Genomic DNA, 19,407 nt, shown 5'->3' with positions numbered 1-19,407 from the left:
GCGGCTCCCATGGAGGCGGCAGGCAGCCTACCAAGCACAATATCACATGACGGGCTACTAGTTAGAGGAGATAAACATCTATCTACAAATAACTGATCCAAGCATGATAAAATAAGTGTTATGAGAAAGGTACTAAGAGATACCAAGGAGAATGTTAAAGGGGATGAGTTAGGTTTCACAGAAGTCATCTTTTTTGAATCCAGGATTTGGACAGAGATGGGGAGGGGGAAAGTATTATAGCAGTGGGCCCCACTGGAAACAGCATAATGAGATGGGATGTCTGAACTTCTATTTAATGTGACTAGAGAGATGAGGGTAGGGTTAAGGAAACTAACAAGGCATGCTGAAGTACTTGGAAATTAGGAAAGGCAGGGAAGCCTTCATCATCCTAAACTGAAGGAAGAAGGAAGGGAACAATGTTAACCATGGACCAATCAAAGAAGGAACTACTCAAAGGACACTCTAGTTGTAGGAAACAGCCACTGCTAGAAAAGCATCAAATCAGAAAAGGAGCAAGAAGATTAAATACCCGCGGAGTTTCTCTCTTCAATCTTCCGTTGCTGCTTCCCATCGGCTAACCCTAGCCAGAAGCCAGAGGATAAAGGATGCCAGGTGACACAGGCTGTAAAGGTCAACCTCCTGAAGCTGAGAGCAAAGAAAGGCAGAGAATGAATCTGCAGGAAAATGGAGACCAACCAGAAAAGGCAGGTATACTCACAGACGGAGGGCTAGAATAAGCACAAAATGAGGCCGGAAAGCAGGATGATGCCAAAATGAGGAATGATATTCTCTTGGAGAAGTACAAGATGACATTTTTCAGATATAGATGCTGAAACCAAAATTAGCAGCTAACCTGGAAAAATTACTGGAGTCTGGGGAATAAAGCCAGCCATGGATGGAAAGCAGCACCAGAGCAGCACCTTGATTCTCTAAAAAAATAAAAGAGCAAGAATCATAGGGCTCTAGTCCTCGCTGTTCTGTTCTCTAATTGTGTGACCTTGGGCAAATCACTTGGCTCCTCTAAGTCTATTTCCTCCACCATAAAAACAGGTAGAGGTTGAATTAAAATTCCAAGATCTCTTCCAGTTTCAGGATTCTATGAAGTCAGTATCTCCAGGTAAACAAGGTTTGTAAATACCTCACCATATTGGAAAAACCTGGGGTCCACTTACTTTTTTAAAAATGTTCATTTCATTTAAGTAAAGGCAATAAGAGCTTACAGGTTCCAACTGCAGCCAAGTCCTCCATGGTATGACAAAAAATGTTAAAACAATAATAAACTCTATCACTTAGTGTAACCTTAAAACTGAGTGAGAAAGATTTAATGCAACCAGATTTTAAAACACACCCTGGAATACAGAGAATGCAAAGAAACAACTGAGTAAGCAGAATACGTAACTTGGTTCAATGGCACATTTTAGAAAAATAAATTAAGTCGCTAAGTCAATAGAGCAAAGAAGCAAAGTTCGTAATTGTGTCTCCTGAAATAAATGAACTCCAATGTAGAAAGGACAAGTTTGGGTCAGTCTTTCTCCCTGACCCCCTCTCTCTCACATGTGCAGGCACACACACTCAGCAACCACTACTATTCCTTCGTGATACAAATATTCATTGAATATCTGTTATGTGCCAGGTACTATCATCACTTTCAAAGGACATCTTTAAGGACACTACAGATAATAGCAAATATAATTAATCATTACCTAATCTTCTGAAATAAGCTCAAATTTCACCCCTTCCAATTAGTCTCTCCTACTTCTCTAGTTAGCAACAAACTCTTTTTCCTATACTATCACAGAATCAATTTGTGCCAGCACTGCTATTAGCATTCCTTCAACTATATTAGAGGGCATATAAACTGAGGGGTGCGCAGCTTAGCTGGGAATCTGCTCACCATTTATAACATAGTTTTTAAACATTTTCTCCAATCTTGTCTCTCAGGTGCCGCAGCCACTAGGGAGCTTGGTGACTTAGGAAACATCTTTTTTTAAAATATATTTTTATTGATTTCAGAGAAGGGAGAGGAAGGGTGACTTAGGAAACATCTCTAACTTACACACATAAACCTAATTCCAGTACAACTGAGCCAAAGGTTTGCACACTGAGGAAATAAAGTCACATATTTTGATCATTTAAAAAGCACTGAGCACTATGTGCCAAGCACTGGACTAAGGACAAAGGCCATGGGGATACAAAGAGGAATAAGGACCTCTGGTCCCTAGGAGATTGGAGTGTAAGTATCAGATCTGTGAACAAAAAATGTAGAATGCAATCTAGTGAAGGATGTAATATGGAGATATGAATAAGTGCTGTTGTAGCACACAAAGGTCAAGAGTAATTCTAACTTGCTCTGCCTGACAAAAAAAAAAAGAAAAAGTAACACACAAGCTGTGTGTTAAAGGAAGAACTGGAGATTTTATCACTTGACAGAATTCTGTGCAATTATAATTCTAAGCAGAAGGGAAAGGCTGTGAAAAGACAAAAGAGCTATGAAAGGCTTTGGCATGCACAGTTCACAGTGCTAGAGTAGATGTCTTGGGTAGAGTACCTGCAGCCGAGTCCAGACTCGAGAGAGAAAATTAGGACTAGGATGAGAAGGGCCTTGAAGGACATGCCACACAGCTGGACTTTGGCAAGAGAAACCCAAAACATTGTTAAGCACAGGAGTGACTCAGCTGGATATAATTTTGGATAAAGAGTATGGGGAGAGGGAGTCTAGTGACTTGAGAGACCAGTTAGGAGATTTGGCAAAAGTCTAGGTAAAAAAAAAGTTTTGCTGAAGTCTAGGTGATAGATGATGAGGGCTTGAATTAAAGTATATCATATGGGGGGAAAAAGAGACCAAATCCAAGAGATATTAGTAAGGCAAGTTTAAAAGGATCTAGTGATGGACATGGAAAATAGCTTTAAATTGCCTGTGTGTAGTGGAACTTTTAGAAACAGATACTTGGCTTAGCTGTATTTTCAGCCTAGGAACTATTCCTTCAAATGTAATCTTTGTTTAAATATTTACTGAAAAATCTTCCTAAATATAATTTTAGGCTAAGTATATTAAATAATCATAAAAACTGTCTTCTTCTATAGAATCCCCATAAATATGTTAGTTTAGATACTAACAGAACTTGACATCTCTCCAGGGACATTCTAGAATTTGCTTTTTAGAATAAAAGTCTGATATCCTCTTTCTCAAGCAATAGACTGCAAACCACGCAACAGCCAGATTTTCCAATCAGCAGAATGTGTTAGTATCACAATGCTCTTTCCTGGCTAAACTAAATTTACATTGTACTAAATTCTCTGCTGATCTTCATCTCAATTGTGGATAGCTAAGTGGTTAGATTATTACACCAAACACAATCTTTCACATTAAAAAAACAACAACACACACCATCCAGAACTTTAGAAATATCAAAATGGATGTGACCATAACCTTTGCAGCCTAGTTTCTTGAGGAGCACTTGATCATGTCATCTCTGTGAAAACCAAACTCAAGACAGTCTGGAAACAGATCCAGCTTCTCTGTTACCTCTCATTTCCCATTTAAGCCTCTCAGACCAAAAATCTGATTTTTAGTGGTTTATATCTTCTCTGTGCTAGAAGAGGTAATATGGTATCTTTATTTCAGTTGTCTCTTGCTGGACTGCACAAAAAGTGAAAAAAAAAATTAAAATTAAGTAAAAGCAAATGAGAGATGTTAACACTATTCATTAAAGGGCTTTATCACCTACTCAGTTCAATACAGGCAACCTACTGAGAGATGGTGATTCACAGATAGCGGAAGAGAATTTCCAAGTTAAAGTTCACTACAAAAGCTCTTAAAACTACAACTACTATTGTAAGATTCTTCCCAGTTTCTCCACCGAAATTAGGAAAGTAATTACTTGATTTATTTTTAATTTCCTGCACAGCTAAAAGTAAACAATTTAACAAGCAAAACCACGTTACTTTAAATTAGCAAAAAGAAGTTCAATACATCTCACTGATTCATAGCAAAATAAAGTATGAACGCTGCAAAAAAAATACATGATTCCAAACATGCTTCCTAGTCTATTCGTTATACTCAACTTTCCATAACTAAGCGGTGCTGAGAAGCTAAACCTAGCAGCCGTGGGCAAACTAGGCCTGCGGGCCGGATCCGGCCCGTTTGAAATGAATAAAACTTAAAAAAAAAAAGACCGTACCCTTTTATGTAATGATGTTTACTTTGAATTTATATTAGTTCACACAAACACTCCATCCATGCTTTTGTTCCGGCCCTCCCGTCCAGTTTAAGAACCCATTGTGGCCCTCGAGTCAAAAAGTTTGCCCACCCCTGACTAGCCCCATACAACTATTCCAAAGCTTTCAATATTTTTGCACAAACTACCCAAAAAGCATAAAACCACCTCCCTCCTCCCACACACATACTAACAAATAACACCCATAATCATTACACAACCCAAAAACTGGGCCAGGTAAGAACACAATGCCAAAAATAAAACAACAGAAAATGGCCTGCAATTGGAGATTCTATTAATGGGCTACTGGTCAAATTAGGCTTCTACATTAAGAGAAAGCTTAATTCTTGTGTTTAAAATAAGTATCTTCAGACAAGCGTTCGAAAGGAAAACAGAGTTCCAAAACATGAATCGAAAAAGAGAAGAGTCTCCAATCCGGTTTGGTGGCGAATGAGTCGGTGGAACAGGAGGCCCGGAGCCCCAGCCTCCACCTCCTGCGGGCGAGGAAGTGAGCTCCCGGGAAGGGGGCCTGCACGCCCGCGTTCCACTCACCCCAGGGGGCGGCGGGGAGGAGGCAGGGAGAGGGCGACTGTCGCGCCCCCGGCCCGGGCAGACAGCAGGGACCCCGGGGACTCCGGGATGAGGGCCGGCCCCTCTCCCAGACCCTCGGGTCTACTCACTCCGCAACTGGCCAGCAAGAAAGCCATTCGCCAAGGCCCCCGCCCTCTGTGCCTCCAGGGGAGGGAGCGGGGGCCGCTTCCGAGCACCCCTTCTGCTCCCCCCGCGCGGCTCCCAGGGCTGCGGCGCAGTCAGTGTGGCCAGGTCCAGCCGGTCCCCCGGGGCACCCCTTCCCCCCTGCCCCGTCCCGCCCTGCTCGGCCTAGGGGCCGCCCCGATTGGCTGGGCCTGTCCGCTCCCGGCAAAGAGACCCCTGGCGATTGGCCATGGGTCACCTGCTGTCGGGAGGTGAGAGGCTGACGATTGGTTGGGCCAATTTTGGGAGAGGTGGGAGGGCCGGCCACCGCGGGTGGGCACCCGGAGGGAGGCCGGGCTTTCTGGCTCCCCGGCCCCGCCTAGACCGGGCTGGGCCAGGGGCTGCCACGCCGACGCCTCGCGACTGGCAGCTGCCACCCCCAGGAAAGGGCGGGCATCGCCGGAGAGAGAGAGCTTCGCTAGGCTCCCCAGCCTTGGGCCGGCGACTCCCACAGAGGGCGCCTACGCGAGGACCCGGGCACAGACGTAAACCTGCTTCACTCCACTTGGCGGTGGTTCTGGCACACCTACCACCTCCAAATGTTTTGTCAGCTGTGGGGCGAAGTGTCATCTCGATAACTGCCTCCGCTTACTTCCGGAAAGTTGTTTGTTTCGCTTGCGGGGAAGTGCTGAAGGCGGGGGGAGAGAGGGGAGGAGGAGACACTATCATAAACAAAAGCTCTGGTGCCTGTTTTATTTAAAACTCCGGGAGCATCGTGGGCCTCTGCTGTGCTGCATCTCCATGAGGAATGGAGGCGGCTTGTGAAGGAAGATGCTTCAGGAATCCAAAGGTCTTAACTTCAGATTAGATCTAAAGTTCAGACCTCGACAGAAAATTATCCATCTAAAATGCAGGAAGTCACAGGCATAAATCCTTAACTTCCTGGAGGACAATCTTCTTTACTGCTCTTTCTATTTTTCTTTATGGCTTATATACACCTGTAGCTCTATTAAACTCCTAAGGGTCTAATAAATTGTGCTCTACTGGTTTCCCCTACAACTAGCATAGCGCAGATTGCACAAAAGGCTCAATAAATGCTTGCTGAACTCTGTGTTAAAGATACCTTCAGTTCGTTTTATGTAAGTTTTTTCAAAATGTTCAAATATCAAAAGCACTTCTTCCTGCATGCAGTCCTCAAAAGTCTGGTCCTCTTCCAGAGTTCCCTATCTCTGTAAACAAAAACCACTACCATCCACTCTAATATGCTAACCATAAACCAAGCAGCCCTTACAGCCTTCCTCATTTCACATTCAATCCATCACCAAGTTCTGTCATTTTTACCTCCTAAATACTTTATTAGTTCTGTCTACATCTCTCCATCAACACCTCACAATTACAGGTCCAGGCCACTTGCAATAATCTTAGTAAAGTCTTCCTGAATCTACCCTAGCTCCTCCAATTTCATTACAGCCTCAACACCCCAAGCCCCCCAATTAAAGAACTTCAACTGCTTCTCACTGTGCTTAGGATCCAGGTCAGTCAATGGCCTACAAGGTTTAGCCCCTCCTGGCCGCCTGCTCCATCTTATACCTTCCACTCCCTCATTTTGTAATTCCTCACCCAAGGATATTTTCCCCCCCACTGATTTTAGAGAGAGTGGAAGGGAACGGGAGAGACAGAAACATCGATGTGAGAGAGAGACACATTGGTTGCTTCCTGCATGCATCCGGCGGGGGAACCTGTAACCCAGGAATGTGCCCTTGATGGGCATCGAACCCAGGACCCTTCAGTTTGTGGGCTGATGCTCTATCTACTGAGCCAAATCGACTAGGGCTCTACTCCCTCATTTTCTGTACTTCACACAATGACCCTTTTCAAGTTTCCACAATTTGCCACAGACCTTCCAACCTCAGGACCTTGGCACATGCTTTTACTCTGTCTTTTACACTTTCCCCTTGACAACAATCCCAACCTTCACTTAATTTACTTCTACTCATCATCATCTCCTCCCTGCCTATGTGAATTCTTCCTATTATGTTCCCATAGCCCAAGCAACTCTCCTATGTGAAACTTATCATAGCTATTTTACATGCATTTGAGTTAGTCCTTTTTAACTTCATTGAATTTGAATTTGCATACAATAAAATGCATCCATTTTGGATGTACAATTCAATATATTTTCATAAGTATATGCACACATGTAACCATCAAGTAAGACATAGAACATTCCCATCATCATAAAATTTCCCACTGCTCCTTAAGCAGTCAATCCCTCCAAACACTGTTCTGCTTTCTATTTGCATTATTCTTTTAAAAAATTTTTTGTTCAATTTACTTAAACTAAAAAACAGAAAACATTTCACACATTTCTCCCACCTGCCCCCACTCCCATCTCTTGCAACCACCAATTTATTTTCTGTATCTAAGAGCTTGGTGGGTTTTTTTACTTTAGTCTATCTCTGTGACTTATTTCACTTAGCATAATGCCCTCCAGGTCCATCCATGTTGTCTCAGATGACAAGATTTCATTCTTTTTTGTGGTTGAATAATATCCTATTGTGTGTGTGTGTGTGCATTACAATTTCTTTATCGAGTCATCCATCAATAGACACTTAGGTTGTTTCCATATCTTGGCTATTGTAAATAATGCTGCAATGAACATGGGGGCCCATTTTTTGAATTAGTGTTTTTGTTTTCTTCAGGCAAATATCCAGAAGTGAAATTACTGAATCATATGGTGGTTCTATATTTAATTTTTAAGGAACCGCCATACTGTTTTCCATAGTGGTTGCACAACAGTGCACAAGAGATCCCTTATCTCCACATTGTCACCAACACTTGTTATTTCTTGTTTTTAAATAATTCTAACCATGCCAACAAGTGTGAATTGATCTCTCACTGTGGTTCGTATTTGCATTTCCCAGATCTTGAACAATGTTGAGCATCTTTTCATGTATCTGGTGGCTATCTGTATGTCTTCTCTGAAAAAATGTCTATTCAGATTTAATGCCCATTTTTAATCAGGTTATTTTATTTCCATTATTCTTTGATAAATGTTTATTCACTACCAAACTGTAAGCTCAATAAGCTCAATAAGGCGAGGCTCTACGTATCTGATTTTGTTAAACATCATATCCTCAGTTATTTAGCCAAATGCCTGGATTTCATATGGGAATAGATTCTGAAAATAAATAATTCTGTGATAAATATTAAACTATAAACAGTGATGGAGAAAAAAAAACACACATTCATTTTGCCAGATGGACATGGTTAATATCCAACAACTTACAATGACACCCTTTTAAATTTTCTTTAGTATCTGCTTTTCTAGCAGCTAATTTTGTGCCTGAGCAGGCCAAAGGACTTAATTCAGTATTAGCTGATCACACAGTTCTCCGGGCCAGGGGAAAAAAGCCTACCTCTCTAATTCTGTCTGTGTATTGTACTGTTTGACCCTTACATAAGAGACAGAGTACTTATTTATATAACTCTTGCTTAGCAGTTCTTTCATGTGCTTAGGCTTTATCTCCCCAACTAGACAAAAAGACCTATGGGGTAGGTCATCAAGGACTTTGTATTTCACAGTGTCTTCCCAAGTGTTATTTTTTGTTAAAGTATCCTCCTAATCTCCCATCACCGTCATCATAGGTCACTAGTTTCTAAATCTAACGCACTGTCATTTTGACAGTTTAATGTAAATAGTTGAGTAAAAATTTAATTGGGTAATTTAGATACAATTATCATCAGTTTTTTATTGATAGATTTAAGTGTTAAGATTAAGGGTAATGATGATTGAGAATATGATTTATGACAGTCAGTCTCTTAATGAGTTTTCTTCAATTGCATATATATTTAAAGAGGTCACAGTAATAGTCCACAGTTTCATACTAGAGATAACTATTTGTTATAGATATATATAGTTCTCATTTTCCTAATCCATGTGTAAAGTTAGTGTACATAACAGATGTAGCATTTATAATGAAGAGTAATTACACAATACAAGTCAACTTTACTGATTTTATTCCAAGAAACTATAGGACTTATAAACAAATTTTGGAACTCCGTGTTTTTAAGGAAATCTACAAGTTATTTTAGAAGTGACCAATGCCTTACACCCCTATATGACAACTGATTACCTACCCATGTATCAAAGGATCTTCAATACTTATTTTTGAACTACATAACCAAATGATTAAATTAAACTGGCATTTATTTTTGTTGTTCAAGATGAACAGACTATGGTGATCAAGTACAAAAAAAATCATACTGTACACTCACCTTAAACTTATATAATAATGTATGTCAGTTATTTCTCAATAAAACTAGAAATACAAAACAAGAAAAACTAAAAAAAAAAAAACTCACAAAATTCTAAATTTCCCTCTGACTGCATCTCACCAGATGCAGACTGTTTCACATAAAATAATCTAAGAAAAATACAAACACTAAGACTCAGAGTGAGGGGGTATTTAATATGACAAGAAGTCTATTAAGTAAAAAATAGGCCAATTTTACCTATAGCTTTAAAGATGCAAAGAACATTTTATACAGAATTCATGTATTATGTACTACTTTCAAAAATATTATTTCTGCCAGAGAGTCCACTAATGTTTACCTAAAATCACATCCTCCTCTTACGTCATCTTAAACATAGATGACAAATATTTTTGATAGAAATAGGAGAGAAAAAAATAAAAAATAGGTTTTAAAAAAATCATAGTTTCCCTAGGAATTTGCCTAGCAACTCAGGCCAAATGGTTGGAGCAGGTAACATTAAAAGACAACTCTTGCCCCTGGCCAGTGTGGTCCAGTGGTTGAGCATCGACCTGTGAACCAGGAGGTCATGGTTCAATTCCTGGTCAAGGCACATGTCAGGGTTGTGAGCCTAATCCCCAGTAGGGGGTGTGCAGGAGGCAGCCGATCAATGATTCTCCCTCATTATTATTTTTTTAAAATATTTTATTGATTTTTTACAAAGAGGAAGGGAGAGGGATAGAGAGAAACATCAATGAGAGAGAAGCATCGATCAGCTGCTTCCTGCACACCCCCCTACTGGGGATGTGCCTGCAACCAAGGTACATGCCCTTGACTGGAATCGAACCCGGGACCCTTGAGGCCGCAAGCCGAGGCTCTAGCCACTGAGCAAAACTGGTCAGGGCTCTCCCTCATTATTGATGTTTCTATCTTTCTTTTCCTCTTCCTTCCTCTCTGAAATCAATAAAAATAGATTTTAAAAATACTTCATAAAAAAAATGACAACTCTTGGAAGCAGTATATGTAGCTCCACTATTTTGTCTGATCAATAACCAGAAGTCTGAAAATTAAAGTCAGCCAAGAAGTTTCCATGTAGAAACTCTGGCCAAATGGAACAAATAAACTACTTAGCATGTGGTAGAAGCAGTCCCTACCCTATGATCAAGGCCACCATGTTCCAAAAGTTTGTAAATTATTTACAATTCTCAATACATTATCGAACAAAAAGAAATATTTGTTCAAGGTTAGAAATAAACACCACACAATAGCTATGATAGTGTACAGTATTGCCTTGTTTACCACTGTATCTTTAGCATACCTGGTACATGTCTGTTTCATGACTGAAATTCCAGGTACCATGCTATAAAAAGAGCCACATAACAAGGTTGAAAATGGCTAGTCTGGCAAGCAGAACAAAGAAAATGTAGAGGCCGATGTTTCCCTATGTGAACCTTTCAGCACCACTCAATTTTAAAAATTATATTAGATAGGTACTACTGCCCCAATTTTTACAAGTAAAATCTGCATTAGTCACTTAACTTTCTTCTGAAACAACTTATACATTTCATTAAAAGCACGAGTTGACAAATTTCGTTAGACCTACAAAGCTCCTTGCCATAAGATGAGTGAAATGGCTTTGTACTGCATAATTACTCATCACTGTAAATGCTCTAGCTTTTATGCATTCTAACTTCACATTAGAATTGGGAAGTTAAATGAAAACTATGCATTCATCTCTAAAGAAAGGGTGTGGGAAAAACTATTGCTTTTATTTTATATATTTCTACATAGTTAAACAATTTTAAAAAGCACAACTTATGTCATTTTTATAGTCTTTAAAAATTCAATCCTCATTATTATCTTTATTCTCTATTCTAGACTGAGTTCTGTGAAGGCAAGGACAATATGTCGTTTACTCACAATGATATCCTGTACAACTGTAATAGTGCATGGAACACATGAAGTGTTTGATAAATATTTACCAAATAAATAACTTTTCTGAAACATATTCTCTTTACGTTCTTAATTGAGCATGCACTTTATTTTTATAAAGAGAAGGTAAGAAAATACATAAGTTCTAAGAGATTCCCATAAAAAGACACAGTTAAAATAAATTTCTGGCAGTTAAAGGAATAACCTTTAGCTTCTATAAAACTGTGCCATTTGTGTAGTTGTTTCCCAATGTTTGAGATAGGTGGTCTACTACCAGCACAATAGAATTAATTTAAAAAGTTAATCCTAGACTCCTAAGTTATAATTTAGGAGTCATAAATTTTACTGCCTCAGTAATAACAACAACATTTGCAATAGCCTTTAGAAGAATTTTCCTTTGTTATAGTAGATCCAAATAACTGGCTACATCGCCAAACCCCTTTACCTATGAAAGAGATGACACATCTATATTGTAGTCATTTCCTTTGGAACACAAAGAGCCTCAAGGGAGAAAAACAAAACATATCTATTTTCCCACATGATACAAAAATAACTGAGGCCAGGGAAACCATTATAGGTACTAAACAGATATGTACATATTGAAAAATTGGAAATATATGTTCAAAAGCTAATCTTCAGCCCTAGCTGGTTTGGCTCAGTGGATAGAGTGTCGGCCTGCGGACTGAAGGGTCCTGGGTCTGATTTTGGTCAAGGGCACATACCCGGGTTGTGGGCTCGATCTCCAGGGTGGGGCATGCAGGAGGCAGCCTATTAGTAATTCTCTCTCTGTGGGGAAGTATGAGACTTGGCTGGAAAGTTTGTAAGGACATTCCGAGAAAAGGGAAGTGTGCAGAAGGCCGCCTAACCTGTTTATCGGAATTCTGACTTAGGGGAGTGCCAAAGTCGGTGCCCCTAATTATTCCTTGACCTTTCCAAACAAGTCTGTGCACGTGCAGACCCCCAGATGTTTACTGGAATCCTTATGCTTAATCTTTGGGTGTCCTTGCTTAAAGGACACTACAAACACATGTGCCCTCCCAATATTACATACCCTACTGATTGTATCTAAAAGATAAACTTTCTCTCAAATTGCTGCTACAATAAAAGCCTAATGAGGCAGGCAATCAGGGCTGTCTGGTTCCTTTAGCCAGGGAGTCCCTTAGCCCTCTCTTTCACAGCAAATGTGTCAGAATAATCCATTCATTTGTTGCTCAGGGTCTGCTGGTCAGCTCTGGCATCTCTCATCATTGATGTTTCTATCTCTCTCTCCCTCTCCCTTTTTCTCTGAAATCAATAAAAATATATATATTTTTAAAGCTAATCTTCAGCGAAGTAGCGAAACACCCAAGAAGAACACTAAAATTTTTTTTATTAATCTTACTCGGTTAGACAAACAGCATTATAGAAAAGAAGGTAGAATGAAGGTCCTAATACTAACGACTAATTTCTTAGCTAGTCACCTAAACTGCACACTAAATATTAAATTTGTTTGTCTATAATAAAAGTTTGACAGATATAATTATCATACAGAAGTATTTCATTTTTTTAAAGTTTCAGAATGGCTCTATTGTTTTTCCAGCCTTGATAATGATTTGAAATCTGAAGTCTGTCACATCTGCTTTATGGATAATGATGTTCTTATCTACAGTTCCAATGTCATTTCTGATGAGATTTCTACTAGCGCTCCCTATTCCCCTCAGCCATATTCTTATACAAGGTATCATGCCCTTGCTCTCTAGGGGCTTGAGATCAAAGCCAATGGATAGTGAACCAATAGTAAAGAGCAAAAACTATACAATTACAAGACAGTAGCAATGAAATTCCAATTTGATAGCCATTTAAGATACAATTTACAGTGGCCTACATAAACTTATTTACTAGTATATGGGACAATTATAGCCCAATTTCTTGACCCAAAGAATAATTACAGAAGCCATTTAGTATAAAAAAAAATTAAATAGCATTTCACTTACAGCATAAAAGTAAAAAACTTAAAGGTCTATACTACTCAATTAGACATCTACATCAGTGTTTTCCAACTGAGATCTAAAAAGTCTTTACTACAATCTTCTGTGTTTTCATTTCTGATAACTATAAAAATTAGTAGGATGTTCCTCAACTTACAATAAACTTATCATACGCTGAAAATATCATTAAGTTGAAAATGCATTTAATAAACCTGACTTATAGAACATCATAGCTTAGCCTAGCCTATTTTAAATATAAGTGTTCTCCTGAGAACACTTATATTAGCCTATAGTTGGGCAAAATATCCTAACACAATGAGTATACTATAGCAGTGGTTCTCAACCTTCCTAATGCCGCGACCCTTTAATACAGTTCTTCATGTTGTGGTGACCCCCAATTTCATTGTTACAAATTGAACATAATTAAAGCATAGTGATTAATCACATAAACAATATGTAATTATATATGTGTTTTCCAATGGTCTTAGGCAACCCCTGTGAAAGGGTCGTTCAACCCCTAAAGGGGTCGCGACCCACAGGTTGAGAACCACTGCTATAGAGTATCTGTTGTTGACCCTTATGATCTCATGGCTGCCTGGGAGCTGCAGCTCACTGCTACTACCCAGCATCACAAGAGTATTGTACCACACATTGCTAGCAGGAGAAAAGAGCAAAATTCAAAGTAAAGTTTCTAGTGAATGGGTAAATTGAACCATCATAAGTCAGGGACCACACACTGAATCAGCTCAGTTAATAATATTAAGTACAAATGCTACCAAGCTATTTCAGTGCCCATGTTTTTGTTTATAATCAAGTTGGCACCAAGCACTTACCACTACTTATCACAGAAGAGCCTTTATCATGTAAATTACATATATGTGAAGTAAGATCCAACTGACCTCCTGGCACGTGCTGTACAAATGAAGGTTTCCCAGCAGTCAGAAAAGAAAGTGGTGAGATGACAGAATTATCTTATTCCACACAGTAGTGTACGCATGCCAAACTTAAAAAGAATCTACACCCTGTCAGAACCATCTTCACATTGTAAGCAGTAATGCACTTTTAGCAAGGCACTATCATTCATCACATTAAATGAATGTTAATTTGGGTTTTATTGTTTTTTTATATATAATTTGCCATTTTCTTTTAGAGGTCTAGTTAGTTCTGTAACATTTTAAACCTAAGAAGTCCATACTTAGATTTAGGTTTGCCACATTAAATAACATTATGCTTTAACTAGAGGCCCGATGCACGAAATACATGCACTTGGGGGGGGGGGGTCCCTCAGGCTGGCCTGTGACCTCTCGCAGTTTGGGAGCCCTCAGGGGATGTCAGACTGATGGCTTAAGCTGGCAGTTGGACATCCTTAGCACTGCCACAGAGGCGGGAGATGCTCCAGCTACCACTGCTGCACTTGCCAGACATAAGCCCAGCTTCTGGCTGAGTGACACTCCCCCTGTGAGTGCGCACTGACTACCAGGGGGCAGCTCCTGCATTGAGCATCTGTCCCCTGGTGGTGAGTGCAGGTCACAGCAACCGGTAGTTCCACTGTTCAGTCGATTTGCATATTAGCCTTTCATTATATAGGAATACTTTAAACACTGGAATTCTAGGCTTTCCCTCCCTCCCTTCCACTTTCTCTAAAAATCAATGGGAAAATATCCTCAGGTGAGGATTAACAAAAAAACAAGCAAAAAGTCCAGTGACAAGAAATTCTTAGGGTGATAGTAAGATCAATACTGAAGAAACTGATCCTAAGCTCACACAGGAGTGAAATAACTAAAACTGAAAGGTACTAAATGGCCAAGGAAAAATGGAGAAGTAGAGTTTAGACTAAAACAAGAGAAGAAAAGTGCAGAAGTAAAGCGGTAGACGAGGCTGAAGGTAAGAAAACTGTAGTTAAAGAGGAAACACTTTTAAATTCAGTATTATGGAGGCGGTGGAGCTCTTAGTAAAGACAAGGCAAAAAACAGTATAGCTTAATGGCTAACATAGAGATGAAACTCAATGAAAAAAGAAGGAATGCAAATACCCTTTCCCACACACATATGGAAGAAAACTCTATGAGTGCCTACTCCACAGAGCCTAATAGTATGTTATACATTTCAAAGTACTCAATAGACAACAATGGAAAAGCAACCCATACATCATCTGCTAGCTCCTAAATTTCTTCAATTATTTCTTCATTTAACTAACCATTATTGAGCACTATTTAAAAGGCCAAGTTCTGGGAGGGGAAATGGTAAGCGTAATTGTTGTATTAGTGATGCAATTAACATTTATCAAGTTTTTATGACAGCTAGGCATTGCTTCAACAAATGTGCATTTAATGCATTTAATTGTCAAAACAACCCTATAAAGTAGGTATTTTATTTTCCTTGTTTTATAGATGAGGACACTTGAACTGAGAGAGAGTAAGTTCAATGTCAAGAGCTGGCACCAAAGTCAGGTCTTCATCACACTTCACTATCTGTAAGAAGAGAATCTTTACCTTTTTGTCAATCAAATTAACAGTTAATTACAAATTTCTAAAGGTCTTATCCTCTGCATGCTTAACTTTAGAAAAAATATATAAAGAATTATTTTGGCCCTAGCTGATTTGGCTCAGTGGCTAGAGCATCGGCTTGCGGATGAAGGGTCTCAGGTTCGATTCTGGCCAAGGGCACATGCCTGGGTTGTGGGCTTGATCCCCAGTAGGGGGGCGTACAGGAGGCAGCCGATTGATGATTCTCTCTCATCATTGATGTTTCTATCTCACTATCCCTCTCCCTTCCTCTCTGAAATCAATTTTAAAAAAAAAGAATTATTTTGTATCATATGTATTTTAAAATATGACAACTATCAGAGTCTAAGACTTCTCAAAGTTATCTTTTTCTTCCTGTTATTCCCAAAGACACATAAGCTATCTTCTTAGCAAAAGCTCATAAAGCTTTATGTTGAGACAGAGAAGCATCCTTCTGACTGTCAAACCTGAGAGGGAAGGGGAGAGGCGGGTTAGAGATCAACCAAAGGACTTGTATGCATGTATATAAGCACTACCAATGGACACAGTCACTAGGGGGATGAGGGCATGTACTGGGGGGTGGGAGTGGCCGGAGAGAGGTCAATGGAGGAAAAAAATATATATATTGTAATAGCTATGTATGGGCGGGGGGAAGAGGGGTACTTGAAATATTAGAGGGGCCACTCTGTAAAGTATATGATTGTCTAACCACTATGTTGTGTACCTGAAACTAATTCAGAATAATATTGAATGTGAACTATAATGGAAAAAAAAAGATGGAAAAATTATGTTATATGTCTTTCATCATCATCATCATCATCATCATCATCATCAAAATAATAATAAAATAAGTAAAAAATAGCATAGCTCATATAGTAATTTGTAGATCTCCTAGTTCAGCTCGTATTCATTTCTTAATCTCTTAATAATCATATCTTGGAATAATGTTTTTTAAGCTTCTATTTGAATACTTTCAAGTGATGGGGAGCTCCCCATGTTGTAGGATGCCCTATTCTACCTTGTCTTTTCAAGCCAATTCCTGGTATAGGACAAAGATAAATAGAGAGAAAGGGTCATAAAAGTTCAGTTTTCTATAATTCAATCCTGTAAATCAAAACAAAATCCTATGTATGCCACAATATAAGCTCTTTCACTGGAGAATAAACATAGAGAACTAGCTTCAGTATGGCAGAGTAGACATTTGGTGTTTTTGTCACCCAGCATCTTTTGTTCCTTATTCTGACTTTACAGGAGGGTGGGGAAACCACAACCATCTTCCACCCCATCAGCAATGTGTTCTGATGAAGCAGATAACATATCGGCTCCAGGGGTGGAACACGACTATGACACTGTGATTGGTCAGGATTGGGAAAATGACTGGTGATGATCAGCACAAATCCTATTAATCCTATTACATCCAGAAAGTCCCAACAAGGGTAGGATGAAATTGTTGCAACCACCTTACCACCAAAAAAAAGAGAACCTAACTAAAAATGAAGCCAACCTAGAACACGAACCTAGAAATGGAGATGGGGATCTGGATCCTCATGACATTGTTTAAGTGCCTACTTCAAACCACACTTAAGCCAGATTTGCTTTTTTCTTAACCAGCTTGGGATTTTTATTTCCCTTTCATCTCAAAGAGTACTATCCAACACATATGGTAATTGCCAAATCCCTTAACAAAAAATGTAGATCAACTTCTTAGCATCTTCCTGTTGTCAATGCTTTTTATGTAATTTGGTTAGATCAATAACCAACTATAGGTACTAAATTTAAAAAAGGAATCTGGCACATTTTAACATAGCATTTCCCTTCAACATTGCCTTGCACTGTCTTGTTTCTAAACAAAAATCAGTATTTTACCCTACAGAGAGCATAAGAAAATGACAACTTTACTATACAGTGGGGCCTTGACTTACGAGTGTCCCGACTAATGAGTTTTTCGAGATACGAGCCATCTCTCGGCCGATTTTTTGCTTTGAGTTGTGAGCTAAAATTCGGGTTACGAGCCAGCTTCAGATACCCCACCGCTAGCTGGCGCAGCAAACGTCACAGTGAACGCCACAACATCAGCCCAGCATCACGTGTCTCACTCGTTCACTTTATGACTTGACATACGAGTAATTTGAGTTACGAGCTCCGTCACAGAACGAATGAAACTCGTAAGTCAAGGCCCCACTGTATCCTATCTTATAAAAGACAAAAAGGGTAATTAACCATACCTCTGCTATGCTTCCCATTGGCTAATCAGGGCGATATGCAAATTAACTGCCAACAAAGATGGCGGCTGGCAGCCATGCAGCTGAAGTGAGTAGGAGGCTTGCTTACTCCAGTGATGGAGGAAGCCAAGGTTCCCCGCCTGCCACGGCAGGGCTCTAAGCTCCAAAAGCAACAGAGTTTCAATTATAGAAGCTAAACAAACCCCAGATACCTGCTTTCAGCAGGCGGTGGCCTCAGAGCTGGAGCCAGCTCTCAGCTCCAGTGACAGCAACAATGTTTCAATTATAGAAGGTAAATAAACCCCAGAATAAAAAAAAGAAAGAAAAAAAGGAGAGGCTGGGAGCTTCAGTTGCCGGTCAGCCTGAAAAAGGCCCTCAGCCCCTCACCCAGACTGGCCAGGCACCCCAGTGGGGACCCCCACCCTGAAGGGGGTGTGACCAACTGCAAACAGCCATCCTACCCAGGCTGGCCAGGCACCCCAGCGGGACCCCCACCCTGATCTGGGACACCCTTCAAGGCAAACCAGCCAGCTCCCACCTGTGCACCAGGCCTCTATTCTATATAGTAAAAGGGTAATATGCAAACTGACCCTAGCAGCAGAAAGACTGGGAATGATTGGTCACTATGACACACACTGACCACCAGGGGGCAGACGCTCAATGCAGGAGCTGCCCTCTGGTGGTCAGTGCGCTCCCACATGGGGGAGCTCTGCTCAGCCACAAGCCAGGCTGACGGCTGCCAGCACAGTAGTGGTGGTGGGAGCCCCTCCTGCCTCCTCAGCAGCGCTAAGGATGTCTGACTACAGCTTAGGTCTGCTCCCCGCTGGCAAGTGGACATCCCCCCAGGGCTGCCGGGCTGCCAGATGGATGTCTTATTGCCAGCTTAGGCCCAATATCCCGGAGAGCAGGTCTAAGCCAGCAGGTGGTCATCCCCCGAGGGGTCCCAGACTGTGAGAGGGCACAGGCCGGGCTGAGGGACCCCCCCCCCCAGGGCACAAATTTTTGTGCACCGGGCCTCTAGTATTAATATAAAAGGCTAAGTGACCGATCATCTGTCTGTCTGACCGTCCATCCGATCGACTGGCTGGTACATATGACGTGCACTGGCAATTTAAGAATAAATGTTGACTCCCACATGCGCAATATTTGTCCCCATCTGACACTGGCCTCCCATTTAAATTAATTTAAAGACAGTTTCCCATTATGCCAGCATTTGTAATGACTATTAATAAATCAAAAGGACAAACACTAGACAGAGTAGGAATATTCCTACCTGAACCTGTTTTCGGACATGGTCAATTATATGTTGCTTTCTCTTGAGTTCGAAGAACACGTGACGTTAAAGTTGTAAATACTTCATCACAAGGGAAATTAGTCAAGCACTCTGAAAGTGTTTTTACTCTTAATGTGGTATACAGGGAGATATTAGAATAAGTTTAATCAATTTACCAGTCATTGTTCTTATCAATGTTTTTATATCATATTTTTGTTGTTTTTATATCATGTCTTTGTTGTTGTTATATCATGTTGTTATTGTTTATTAATCAATTTATACATTATTTTCATATATATTTCACTAATTTTCTTTAATCTCTGATACTTCTATTATAAAGAAAGGG

At 40.1% G+C, this 19,407-nt stretch overlaps 1 protein-coding gene across 21 annotated transcripts in view; it reads right to left on the bottom strand.

Annotated features, from left to right (window-relative positions):
* Positions 1 to 19,407, bottom strand: part of OSBPL9 (oxysterol binding protein like 9) — a 148,445-nt gene that overhangs the window by 51,839 nt on the left and 77,199 nt on the right. For 4 of the 21 annotated variants that reach the window (XM_036349773.1, XM_036349774.1, XM_036349776.1 and 1 more), the window contains exon 1: positions 4,898 to 5,060. The exons of 14 other annotated variants lie outside the window; for them this stretch is intronic. In XM_036349773.1, the coding sequence (XP_036205666.1) occupies positions 4,898 to 4,924 (27 nt within the window). In that variant the 5' untranslated portion in view covers positions 4,925 to 5,060. Of the gene's footprint in view, positions 1 to 3,430; positions 3,641 to 4,897; positions 5,061 to 19,407 lie in introns of those variants that run through there. 3 more of the 21 variants (XM_036349780.1, XM_036349781.1, XM_036349775.1) reach the window with 2 other exon arrangements.

The sequence above is a fragment of the Myotis myotis genome, unplaced genomic scaffold (assembly GCF_014108235.1).
Source record: "Myotis myotis isolate mMyoMyo1 unplaced genomic scaffold, mMyoMyo1.p scaffold_m19_p_2, whole genome shotgun sequence".
Classification (NCBI taxonomy): Eukaryota; Metazoa; Chordata; class Mammalia; order Chiroptera; family Vespertilionidae; genus Myotis; species Myotis myotis.
Note: the sequence above shows the minus strand (reverse complement) of the source record. Positions and strands in the feature narration are given on the sequence as shown.